This window comes from Capricornis sumatraensis, chromosome 17 (genome assembly GCF_032405125.1).
Source record: "Capricornis sumatraensis isolate serow.1 chromosome 17, serow.2, whole genome shotgun sequence".
Taxonomy (NCBI): Eukaryota; Metazoa; Chordata; class Mammalia; order Artiodactyla; family Bovidae; genus Capricornis; species Capricornis sumatraensis.
Genome location: NC_091085.1, coordinates 75,923,915 through 75,936,539, shown reverse-complemented (window position 1 = coordinate 75,936,539; position 12,625 = coordinate 75,923,915). Strand labels below are relative to the sequence as shown.

At 62.0% G+C, this 12,625-nt stretch overlaps 1 protein-coding gene across 2 annotated transcripts; it reads left to right on the top strand.

The window, feature by feature from the left end:
* Nucleotides 1-1,837: 1,837 nt before the first annotated feature.
* CASTOR1 (cytosolic arginine sensor for mTORC1 subunit 1) lies at nt 1,838-6,337 on the top strand. 2 transcript variants are annotated; one of them, XM_068989972.1, is made up of 9 exons: nt 1,838-1,956; nt 2,522-2,592; nt 3,931-4,118; nt 4,227-4,359; nt 4,635-4,758; nt 5,202-5,315; nt 5,481-5,563; nt 5,666-5,760; nt 5,869-6,337. In XM_068989972.1, the coding sequence occupies exons 1-9, from the start codon at nt 1,844-1,846 to the stop codon at nt 5,935-5,937; spliced, it is 990 nt and encodes a 329-aa protein (XP_068846073.1). In that variant the 5' UTR covers nt 1,838-1,843; the 3' UTR covers nt 5,938-6,337. The 2 variants fall into 2 exon arrangements, with proteins under 2 accessions (XP_068846073.1, XP_068846072.1); XM_068989971.1 differs by having other exon boundaries at nt 4,632-4,758.
* The last annotated feature ends 6,288 nt before the right edge of the window (nt 6,338-12,625 follow it).

The window sequence follows — 12,625 nt, the reverse complement described above, 5'->3', positions numbered from 1 at the left end:
GACCCAGAGCCCCTCACTACCACTCCCAACTAGGGTGACCTGACTCTGCACTGAGGACCGAGGCAGGCAGTGTGGTGACCAGCAAGGGTGAGAACAGGGTGTCCCTGAGAGAGGCCCCCCTTCTGCTGAGGAAGCAGCTTTTCCAGTCAAACAATAGTGGCTGTTCCTGGCAGGCCACCAGGCTGGGGCCGGGCTGGGTTGGGGGTGCGGGGGGAGAGGGAGGGAGGAGCAGAGCTTCCCTGGGAGCATTTAGGCATCACAGGGCTGCGGCCTTGGCCTGGGACGCCCTGTTCTGGTAGAACCAGGGATACTGAGGCTGAGGAGGTCAAGGGTCACAGGAACTTTTCAGGGCAAACCGCCTACTTCTCACCTCCTGCTGCTCTCCCTGTGGCTTCCTGTGCCACTTGCCCCTGAGATGAGGGCTCGGCCTCAGAGGACACTCCCCTCCCCCGGCCTTCCAAGGGACTGGCCAGGATGCGGTGGCTGCGGTGTTCCATGGGGACCCACTGAGCCAGAGAGTCTGGGAGGGCAGGTGCCGCCCCCTCCTCCATCTGCCTACTGTAAAGCCTGCTGAGCGGGCAGAAGGCCTGCTTGGACCTGTTGGGTCCATCAGACCCGAGTCCTGCTCTAACCTGTTTGATTCAGAGCCTTGGCAGTGGGACTTGAGGATGCTCGGACCAGGCAAGGGCCCCTGGAGCACGTTCTGTCCTGCTGCAGGGCCAGCCTCCGTGTGCTCATGCCTGTGCGCGCCGGGGTCTTCGCAGGCCTGAGGACGCCTGAGTGGAGCCCAGCCCTGATGTGGAAACGAGCCCAGGTTGGCACTCACCAGCCTCAGATCTGGGGCGACTGCCAGTGCTGGGGGCCTCCTTGGGCATGAGGCAAGTTTAGGTGTGCCCAGGCCACGTCAGTCCTGCTCATGACTGCAGCCTTGTCTCGGCAGAGAACCTGAGGACCCAGTGAGCCCCAGATGCATGGCCCTGTTCCCCCAAAGGTTGGGCTTTGGGCATTTCTGGCCCAAACAAGTGTTCAGCCTGGTGGCCTTCAGCCCCCTCCCCACCACATGCTGCTCAGAGAATGGCTGGGGCCCTCCCTTCCGCTCTGGAAGCTGGGTGAGAGAAGATGTCGAGGCCACTGAGTCCAGGTCAAGCTTCACCTTATCAGTCCGCTCATGGGGCTCACGGAGCAGGGAGGGTATGTGTCAATACTAGTCCCGGGCAGCCCTCGCTGGGGGACTTTTGTCCCCGCCACCCCTGCCAGCTCTGGTGGCCCTGCCAGCTCTGAGCCACAAGAGGAAGGAGGGGCAAGGCACCAGGACGCTCTGGGCCGAGAACCCTGCGGCAGCGGACCCCGCCCCTCGCACGTTCCAGGAGTTTGGGGGCTGCGTTGTCCCAGGCGCGCCTCCAAGGCTCAGCAAGGACAGATGCGACTCCCAGTCTCCGTCGGCTCGGGACCCCAGCGCAGCGGGGGTCCTACGGAAAGCGCGGAGCCCTGAAAGGGGCGAGGCACGGCAGGGCCCCCCTCCCCCCTCCCCCCTCCCCCTCCCCCGGCGCAGGACTCGACGCGGGTGGTGTCAGCGGGTGATGCCCGAGCCCAAACCGGTGGGGCGGAGCCAGCAGGGGCGGGTAGGGCGGGGCAGAGTGAGGCTCCGGCGCTAGAAGGAGGCGTGGCCACCCTGGATTGGCCGCCGGGCCCGCACGGTGTGGCCTTCGGGGAGCTGGAGTCGCTGGCGGTGTGCGCTCGGCCGCGCAGCGGCCCCTTTAAGCCCCCCGGCACCGCCCCAGCGACCCGCCCCCGGCGCCGCCTGGGTCCTGTGGGCTGCGGGGTCGGGTCCGCGCGGGCCGCGATGGAGCTGCACATCCTAGAGCACCGGGTTCGGGTGCTGAGCCTCGCCCGCCCCGGCCTCTGGCTCTACACCCACCCGCTCATCAAGCTGCTCTTCCTGCCCCGCCGAAGCCGGTGCGCGTCCGGGTTCGCGGCACAGACGGGGGTGGGCTGCACTCGCTCTGGGACGCGGTCGGGAGATTAGGGCCGTCGGGGCCAGCGGGAGCCGGCAGGGAGAGCCCTCCCTGCCCTCCTCCCTCCCCCGCCCCGGCCGCCATCCGGCCTGGGCCTAACCTCCCCGGGACCGCCGCCTATCCGGCCCCGTGAGGCCCCCTCCCAGGGCCGGTTAAGGCGCAAACAGCCTGGGGTGGTGAATGCTTAACCCTAGTGGTGTCAGGTGGGGTCATTCTTTCCTGGCGGCTGCGTGGAACTTTTTCCACTTGCCTCCCGTCGGGTCGGAGGGGCTGGTCTAGAGGGCTCAAGGTTCGACGGCCTGGGTTTGTAGCCGCGGGTGAGCCTCTCCTCGTGTCCCGGCGTGGAGGTCGGGGAGGCGGAAAGCAGTTCATAGTTCTGGAAACGGGGCACACACCCCACTGTCCTGGGGAGAAAACAGGCTTGAGGGGGCAGGGAGGCGCCCGGCCGGGGTCTACCCGCCCCCTCCGCCCCACCCAGGCTGAGGATGCCCCCCGCCCCCAACCAGGTGCAAGTTCTTCAGCCTGACGGAGACCCCCGAGGATTACACGCTCATGGTGGACGAGGAGGGCTTCAAAGGTGGGGGCTGGGCTGGGGAGGAGGCCTAAGGGAGGAGACTGCGCTCGCCCCTTTGCGAGGTTATCACCGAAAGCTAGGATCCGTGGTCGCAAGAGCCTAGGGGGCCGGAGGCGGATGGATCTGGCTTCTAATCCATTCCCACTTCTCACTGGCTGTGTGCCCTTAAGCAAGTCACTTCCCCTCTCTGAGCTGTTTCCTCTTAGGTAAAATGGAATAGTTACGGTTCTGATCTAATAGGGTCCCTCGAGGGCTTTATAAACGGGGCTGTGTGTGAAGGGCGGTTAGCAAGCCCCTGGCCGGCCAGCAGGGCCTCAGTTACAATTCTGGGGTAAGAATTGGGTTCCTGTGGCTGTTTCACCAGCCCACCCCACCCCCGCCGTTATTCCCCCCACTGACTCCTCTCTTCTCTTGTGTGTGTCACCCCCTCCCCAACTGGTCTGGCGGCTCCAGGAGTCTGAGAGGGCTGGGGAAGGAATGCAGGAGGAGCAGGCAGCCAGCCCAGGGCAGGGTCCTGGCGGGCCTCCTAGCTGCGCTTGGGCAATTAGCAGCCACCCTGGCCGTGGCCCTTGCTCCGGACTGGACGCCAGCCTGGTCCGTCCCTGATCCCTGAAGCTGACACCTATCTCCCTACTCCTGCCAGCCTGGCCCATGCTGACAGGCCTGGAGTCTCAGGCCAGATCACTGGGGCTTCATCGGCAGGCATCGCGCTGGTTCAGGCCTTTGAGTGAGTGAGTCGCTCAGTCGTGTCCGACTCTGCGATCCCATGGACTGTAGCCCACCAAGCTTCTCCGTCCATAGGATTCTCCAGGCAAGAATACTGGAGTGGGTTGCCATTTCAGGCCTTAGTTTCCCTATTTGTGCAGCAGGAAAGTTCGGATTTGCTCGGAGTAAAGGGCATCCCCTAGCCAACTTGGTCTGCTGGCTCCCCCTGGTGGTGCCACGTGGTATAAGCCTTCTGTTCGCCCACGGAACACTTGTCTTGCGGTCCATACCGTCATCCCATTTTACAGAAGAGGAAACTGAGGCTCAGAGAAGTTAAATCATTTGGCCCAGGTCAAGAGAAAGTAGATGGTGAGGCTGGGGTTGGAACCCAGCTCTGTCTGAATTCGGAGCTCCGATCCTAACTGGGAAGTTTCAATCCCTGACAGGCCAACACCAGAAGCACCTCTCAGTCCTTGCAGACATGCAGGTCTCAGGAGCAGAACTTGGGGGAGGAAGACAGCTCCAGTCTCCAGACCTGACCCGACCTTGGTAGAGCTGCCCGTAAGGCTCAGACAGGGAAGCAGGGCAGGGTCTGCCCTGTAGGCTCTGACCGGGCCTGTGCCCCTTGCCCCACAGAGCTGCCCCCGTCCGAGTTCCTGCAAGTGGCCGAGGCCACGTGGCTGGTGCTGAACGTGTCGTCTCCCAGCGGTGCGGCCGTGCAGGCCGCCGGGGTCACCAAGATCGCCCGGTCAGTGATCGCACCGCTGGCCGAGCACCACGTCTCCGTGCTGATGCTGTCCACCTACCAGACAGACTTCATCCTGGTGAGTCTCCCGCAGGTGCTGGGTTGGGGCCGGGGAGAGGAGGGGTGCGGGGCAGGGCGGGCCCCATGGGTGCTTGGGGACCCATGCGTTGTGCCTCTCCTGGCCCAGGTGCGGGAGCAGGACCTGTCCGTGGTGATCCACACGCTGGCCCGGGAGTTCGACATTTACCGAGAGGTGGGCGGGGAGCCTGTGCCTGTTGCCAGGGACGATTCCAGCAACGGCTTTCCCCGTGCCCAGCATGGTGAGGGCCGCTCTCTGACACCCGGGCCTCGGCGGGGGCTCCTCTTCCCACCCGGGGCCCTTCCCTTGTGCAGTTGGGGCTGTGGGTTTGGGAAGACCAGCTGACACGGATGCCCCTCCTCACAAGAGGGGGCCGGAAGAACCCAGGCAGCTTCCTGCAGGTGCTGCCTGACCCTACTCCCAGCCCAGGCCGGCTCTCTCTGGCTGGCCACCAGGGGGCGCCCCTGCCCACAATTGGCCTTTCACCTCGGCCACCATCTGGTCCCTCCCCAGCAGGGCCCAGCCCCACCGTGCACCCCATCCAGAGCCCACAAAACCGATTCTGCGTCCTCACGCTGGACCCCGAGACTCTGCCAGCCATCGCCACCACCCTCATCGACGTCCTCTTCTATTCGCATAGGTGGGCCCTCGTTGGCATCGGTCCACACACCTTGTTCCCGGGCTCCTTCCCATCACCTTCCGCCCACCCCTGGGTTCTGCAGTTCTGTGTCCTGTTCCATGGCTGGGGTTCCTGGCTGCCTGTGACACCCCTGTGCCCTGCACTGAGGTCCAGGCAAGGCCCCAAAGCCACAGCTGGGGCCCCCTTCCCACCCTGGTGTGGGCAGAGCCACGTGAGCTGTGCCCTGGTCAGGCCCTCTGGACTTGGGGTAAAGTCCTCTTTGTCACATTCAGGGTTCATCATCCTCTCCCGTCCCCAGCCATACCAGCAGGTCAGGGCCCTGAGACGAGGGGGGAGGGCAGGGGGCCAGGAGGGTCTGCCCAGGGCCCCTTGTGCCAGCCCCTTCGCAGGCGTGAAGCCCGACTGGCAGTGGGCAGAGCACCTGAGCCCTCCATCCTCCCCAGCCCCCCTAGGGAGGCAGCCTCTGGCAGTCCGGGACCCAGCTCCATCACCTTCTTTGCCTTCTCCCTCATCGAGGGCTACATCTCCATTGTCATGGATGCTGAGACGCAGAAAAAGTAAGTGACCCCTGACCCCAGGTGGCGCACAGGCCCTCGGCCAGCCCCAGGGAAGGGGGCAGCTAGAGCATCCGACGCTGAGGTCAGCAGGCCGACCTCCCGGGCTCACAGTGGGGGCAAGGGTAGACCGTGGTACCCCTGCCCACCGCCCTCCTGCTGCCTCAGGTTCCCCAGTGACCTGCTGCTGACCAGCTCCTCGGGCGAGCTGTGGAGGATGGTGCGCATCGGCGGACAGCCCCTGGGCTTCGGTGAGGGGCTGCGCCTTGTGTCACGGGTTGTGGAAGGGCTGGGGCCTGGGGGGGTGTGGGGGTGGACTGGGGTGACCCACACGGCCCTTCCTCGACCCTCAGACGAGTGTGGGATCGTGGCCCAGATTGCGGGCCCCCTGGCCGCGGCCGACATCTCCGCCTACTACATCAGCACCTTCAACTTTGACCATGCCTTGGTGAGCCCCCTGGCTGGGGAGGGGGCCCTGGGGGGAGGGGGAGGGGCCCTGGGGGAGGGGGAGGGGGCAGGGCAGCCCTGACGCCTCCCTGTGCCCGCCGGCCCGCAGGTGCCTGAGGATGGCATCGGCAGCGTCATCGAGGTCCTCCAGCGCCGGCAGGACGGCCTGGGCTCCTGAGGCTCCAGGGGCAGGCCACAGCAGCCTCCGGGATCTCCCCTTGCCCTCTGGCTTCCAGAGACTTCTCAAAGCTGTGTGCTCCCGCTTTGGGATGTTCCCGCCGGGGGGCGCCCCCCTTCCTGTATGTAAGCTGCAAGCAGACGCCGGCTCTCAACGTGGGTGCCGCGTGTCTGCCCAACGCAGGGGACGTGGTGCTCGGGGATTCCTCCAGGAAGCCCTCAACCCTCCCTGTGGGGCCTCGGGGTTTGCACATTCCCTGCCTGAGGCCTGAGCCTCCCTCTTCTCCGCGCTGCCCCCGGCTGGGTTGCCTGACCCAGCAAAGGAGTTCTGACCGTGCCTTCCCTTCCTGGGGTCTCCAAGAGAAGTATTTTTACATCTCTCTCTCTCCTTTTTAAATCAACTTGTTAATAAAGAGCTTATACTGAGCAGACCAGGCTGCGGTCCTTGGGGTTGTCTGAGCCTCAGCCGTGGGGCTGCCGCCTGAGGTCCTGGACTATACACCTCTCCCACCCCATCCTGTGCAACCGGCTCTGGGCCGGGCTCGCTTCAGCCTCCCTCTGTGTGCTCACCTCGAGAGCCAGCGGCCCCATTCTCAGGACAAAGTGACTGGAGCGCCGGCAGGGGGAGTGACCCAAGCCAGGGCCATGTGATTCCCTTCCAGGGCTGCCCAGCTCTGAGGTTCAGGCTCTCTCTCCATTCCTTTCTGGGTCTGAACAACCCAGGAGGTTCAGAGCAGAGCAGAGGCTCCCAGACCCTCCTGTCCAGGGCGGGGGTCCTGCAGCCATCCCCCCACCCCTGCCACCTTGGCTGTGGCCGGCCTGCCGTCGGCTTTCTCTTGGACCACGCCTGAGCCCTGGCCATCCCTGGTGGGAGTGATCACTCAGTTCTTGCCCCCAGGGCTTTCCCGGAGCAGTGCTGGGATGGGCCGGCCAGAATGGGCAGCTGAGAGTCCACACTGGGCTTGGCCTTGGCTCGGCCACGCGGACTGGACGGGACCAGAGGCCCCCCAGAGCCTCTGTGGCCAGAGGCTCCATGAACCTGGGCCTGGGTTTCCCGTCACTGTGGGGCCACCTCCCCATTCCGTGGGCTGGGATTCTGCTGTGACCTGGTGGGGCCCTACAGATGCGCGGAGGAGGTTATCGGGTGCCCTCAGCCCAGACCCGCCCGCGCACAGAAAGGGAAGAAGGGTGTGACTTCGGGGTACTCAGAGGTCGTGGTGGCTCCCCAGAAAAGCCAGAGCGGGGCCAGGCCTCTGGCAGCACGCCCGCCCTGCCCCTGGGAACCTGGGGGCTGCAGATCAGAGGAACAGCGAGCACGGCCCAGCCCGGTGAGTGGCGGTCAGGGGCCCAGGCCAGCCCCTTCCCTCCTCCCCCTGGCCTCAGTTTCCCTAGTGCCTGGAGACCCGGGAGGCAGCCCCCTCAGGATCCAATACCCTTTGGGCCCTGGGGAGGGGGCATTTGTCTGTGGATTGGTTTTGGGGTGGGGGAAGTCTTGCTTCTCTCCCTGGAGGGCCACCCTGGGCCTTGGCTGAAGGGATGTCCTGGGCTGAGATGGGGGCTTTAGAACCAGAATTCCCGGGGCTGCCTGACCTGCATCTGGAGGGTTCCTGGCCGCCTGTCCAGCTCTGGGGGGGTCTTTCTATCTCTCTGTTTGTGAGTCACTGCCTTATTTGGGTGTTCCTGTCACCCCAGCTTTCCAAGTGGGTCAGGCTTCTCCCGGTCCTCCAAACTGGATTTTAACACAGCATTGGTTAGTTCTGGGGCCTGCCCTCAGGACTGGCCTAGGCAGGAGCCACAGGCACCCCACTGGGCCGGCCTGACTCAGGCCCAGGCCTCGAGGCCAGCACACCAGCCTGCATCTTCTGCACACGCGTGTGTGTGTGGAGGAGGTCATTAGCTCTCGGGCATTAAGACTCCTTGGGGGTCACTGGGCTGGCTCTCGGCAGGTTACAGATGGGGAGACTGAGACCCACAGGGCTTGGGCAGCGCCTGCAGCTAGGAGACAGGGATGTGCCTCTGGCCCTCTCGCAGAGCTGATGCTATGGGTGCCGTCAGACGGAGGGGTCCAGGCCAGTGTCTCAGGCCGGTGGGCGGCAGGGTGGTGGCTCATGGACTGGCCTTCTTAGCCTCCCAAGCCCTAGAGAGTTCCAGGGCGAAGGAAGCCAGTTTGGTCAGCCCAGGTCTGGGCTTGGGTCATTCATAACTGAGGCTGGGGGCCCTCACTGGCACACCCGGAGCCTTGGGGTGGCCACTCCTGAGAGCAAGGTTGAGGCCCCAGACCTCAGGGCCCGATGCCTGTCTTCAAAGATCAGCCTGTGCCCGGGGGGTGGAGGCCAGGCCCCACCTGTGGCCCCTCAGCCCCGCGTCTCTCATCTGCCGGGGTGGAGGGTGTGTGAGCCTGGGTGGGGGCTCTGGGTGGTGGGGACGGGTTGAGCACACCTCGGGGGGGAAGAACCCGAGGCGCATTTCCACGCTTTCTGGTCTCCATGGTCGTACAGAAGTGACCTCGTCAGCCCTCCTCCAAGCGTTTGAACAGAAATTCAAGGTTTAAGGTCCTCACCTGCGCCTCGGCCAGGCTGGGCTGTGAGGTCCGGTGCTTGCAAAATTGCTGCAAAGAGGGTTTCTTTTCCTACACAGAGGGGAGGACAAACCTACTCCCCCAGCACGGTCTACTGGTCCCACTGGGTGGGACGGGTCCAAGCAGGAGGCAGGAGGAACAGCCCAGTCTGCAGCAGGCCCGCCGGGCGCCCAGGGAGGCCGTGGTCCCAGCTGCGCGTGGGGGAGGGGCGTGGCATGCTGCATTAATTCACATATTCACCACGCGCTCCCATCGGGCCCCTTTACCGGGAAAGGAAGCGCAGAGCGGTGAAGCGACTTAGCCAAGGTCTCACAGCTGGGCATGGCAGGACCAGAGTTTAACAAGGTCAATAGTGCCCATGGGGACTGGGGAGGTCCCTGGGGTGGGATGAGGGGCGGGAGGAGGGGCAGGGACAATGTGGCTGACCCCTGAGGGACCCGGGTGATTTTGCAAGCTCCGTCGCAATCCCGGCTGTCTGCGTGGCTGGCTGGGCGTCTGCCGCCAGTGCGTGGGCAGGCACGCGCGGCCCGGCCCTGGCTCCTCCCTGACCTCGGGCTGGTGTTGGGCAACGGCTGCGGTTTGTGTCTCCCTTTCCCAGGCGGGCTCTGGTGCTGGGGTTCCTGAATCCAGGGGTGTCTCAAAGGGGGATGCCCAGAGCTCCCTTCCCCAAGGGGAGGGGATCGGTCATGGTGCTGCACGGCGTGGGGGGGCGGGGTGGTGTGTGCACTTGTGGTGTGCAGGCCTTGTTTGTGCAAAACAAGCGAGCAAGTCTGTTTTGGCCAGAGAGTGTGTACGTGTGTCTGTCTGTCTGCACATGCTTCTGAGTGTCCGTGTGTCTGTGTCCTTGCGTGCCCGCGTCGGACGTCTGGGTGACTATGGCTGTTCATGCACCCAGCCACCTGTAACCCTCAGCCGTGTTTCTGGCTCTCTCGGCACATTTCCTGTGTATGCGTGGCTGGCGTGTGCATCTGCTCCGTTGTGTGCGTGGGTGAGCGTTTGCGGCACGTGTTTCTGTGTGTCTGTTTTTACCTGTGGCTGGGCCCATTTTCCTGCGTCTGTGTGCGCGTGCACACGTCTGCATGTTTTGTTTTCATGTCCACCGTCTGCCCCTGTGTACCCTTGTGTCCACTTTCCTTCCGTGGACTCACATCCCCCTGGGCCCCTCATCTCTCCCTGCGGCAGAAGGCCCAGCCCCCTGCAGCCCCCCAGGGAGCGGTGGGCTGTGCTGCGCTTCCCACACCCACCCTCTGCCTGGCCACCTCCCGCCTCCACCCTCAGCCTCTCCGACCCCCTCGTCCCCCTCTGCCCACGTCTCCTTCCCTCCTCTTCTGCCTGCAGCCCCAAGGGAGCCTGGCTGTGCTTTCTGGACCCTAGTGTGTGCGGCCCTCAGCCTGAGCTCTCTACAGGGCCCCAGCCCCACTGCCACAAGTCAGCCCAGGGTTGTCCTCGGCAGCGTGGCTGCCCTGGACCTGCTGCTGGTCTCCCTGCCCGGGTCTCCTCCGGGCACACCCTGGCCTTGTACATTTAGATGCGCCTTTTCTTTCTTTCTCTTATTTTTTTGACTGTGTGACATGTGGAATCTTAGTTCCCCAATCGCGGATCAAACCGGCGCCCCCTGCCCTGGAAGCATGGAGTGTTAACCACTGGACCGCCACAGAAGGCCCCACGTGCTGCTTTCCTAGGTTGACAAGCGAGCCCAATATGCAGGCGCTGCCCAGGCACCAGCACAGGAGGGGCTGTGGAGACCCCCTGACTCTCTCCTGCCTCTTTGGAGCCCACTTCCTGCCTCCCAGACTCTTTGTTTTCCTGGAGTGGTGTTTCTTAACTCTGCCTTAATTTTTTTTTTTTTTTTTCCTAATTGAGGCGAAATTCACACAATGTCAAGTTGACCATTTAAAAGTGAAGAGCTGCCTCCGGGGAATTCAGCGCATTCCCAGTGTTGCACAACCTTCACCTCATCTAATTCCAGAACACTTTCATCACCCCAAGAGGAAATCCCATACCCCTCAGCTGTCATTTCCCATTCTCCTCCCGCAGCCCCTGGCAATCACTGGTGTGTCTTTATGGATTTCCCTATTCTGGACATTTCCTACGAATGCAATCATCTCATATGTGACTTCTGACGTCTAGCCTTTTCACTCAGCGTGATGCTTTCGAGGCACATCCAGGTGAACACGTGTGTCAGCACTCCATTCTTTTCAATGGCTGAATAATATTCCAATGCATGGACAGAATCATGTTTTTGGACAGAATCATGTTTTTTGGACATAACCACTTTTTAAAGATTTTACCGGAGTATAGTTTCTTTACAATGTTGAGTTAGTTTCTGCTTTAACAGCAAAGTGAATCAGCTGTGTGTATACCTATATCCCCTCTTTTCTGGATTTCCTTCCCATTAAGGCTGGGCTTCCCCAGTGGCTCAAACGGTAAAGAGTCTGCCTGCAACGCAGGATGAACCCAGGTTCGATCTCTGGGTCGGGAAGATCCCCTGGAGAAGCTAAATGCAACCCACTCCAGTATCCTTGCCTGGAGAATCCCATGGACAGAGGAGCCTGGCCGGCTACAGTCCATGGGGTCGCAGAGAGACACAACTGAGTGACTAACACTTTTCCCCGTTTAGGTCACCGCAGAGCACGGAGTGGGGCCGCCTGTACTACACAGCAGGCTCTCACCAGTTACCTGTTTCATACCCGGCAGTGTGTGTGACATAAGCACTTTCTTCGTCCACTGCTCGTTGATGGGCATTCGGGCTGCCCCCGCCTTTGGCCTGTTTAAGCCCTGCCTTCTTGTCCATGGGGTGCACAGCAGTTGTGTTTAGTGACTACTATCCTCTTCCTCACGTGCTTGGCTGTGGATGGTCCCAAATGGACACACTCTGTCACCCAGCTGAACGGCCACCAACCAGTCGGCCCTTGGACAGAGCAACTATTTTCTCCCCTCAGACCTGGAGGGTGTTTCTGTTTCCATATCAAAATGAACGCTCAGAGTGTCCTTAGCACGTCCCCAAGAACAGGAGGAGGAAGAGAGCAAGTCTTCCCAGCGCCCACCCCAGGGCGTTTCCTCCAGGGCCTGTAATCGGCATCTCTGCAAAGCGAATCCTGCCTCAAGTCTTTACCACTTCGTAGACACGGGGCCCCTGGCCTGTTCCCCCGTCTCCTTCCAGTTGTCAAGCAAAGCTGTTGAGTTTGGGCTGCAGCTGGCACCCCGAGCAGGCTCAGCCATCCCACTTCTTCCCTCCATGCCCTCCGCCCTGAGAACTGAGGACTCCCCGAAGGTGCCTGGGAAACCAGCTCAGCCAGCAGAACTGGCCTCTCGGCACGTCCTGTGTGGCTGGAACTGGACTTTGTGCGGGGACCAGGGGCTCAGGAAAATCCCTCGGCCTCTCTGGCTGCACCAGCCACGTTCTCACCCGCGTGGCAGGACCCCACTCTCACCTGTGACATCCCAGTTCAGAAACTCCAGCCATACCAGGGAGGCGTGTCTCCTGGGTCTCACCATCAGTCCCGGGAAGGACTCCGATGGGGAGTGGGGGCAGACAGGATGCAGGCTCGTTGCTAGACCCTGGGGTACCACGAAGATCAGGCTGGGTCAGTGTTCACTCCTATGGCAAGAAACAGGCAGCCTGGCAAATGAGTCTTCCAGGTCCCTCAAGGCTTCACAATAATTTCACTCACCTGTGAGTAAGCCTTGTCTTTCTTGGCGATTTATCCCTTGCACCTGGCCTGGTGCCCCACACAGGCAGCAGGTTCTTTATTACCTAGAGCTTGAATGAGGGACGGTAGGCTTGTCCCCTCCAATGAAGGCTGGCGCCTTTCTATAACGCTTACGTAGAATTTGTCCTGAAATGCAATCTTGGAAGGAAGTGGGAGAAATGCCTTGGCTTTTTCCTTTTCAGTTTGTTTTTGCAGGGAAGTGTTGAAATCTGCAGAGGCTGAAAGAATAGACGTTGAATTCGCTTTTGAAAAATCATCATAAAAGAAAAAGTCAGCGTCTTTTGTTGTAGCCACGTGTTCTGGGAAACAAACTTACTCAGAAGGACAGTGCAGATACCGGAGTGCAGTTTATTACACCAGCGGGCCCAAGGCAGAGTCTTCTCTTAGCCAAGGACCCT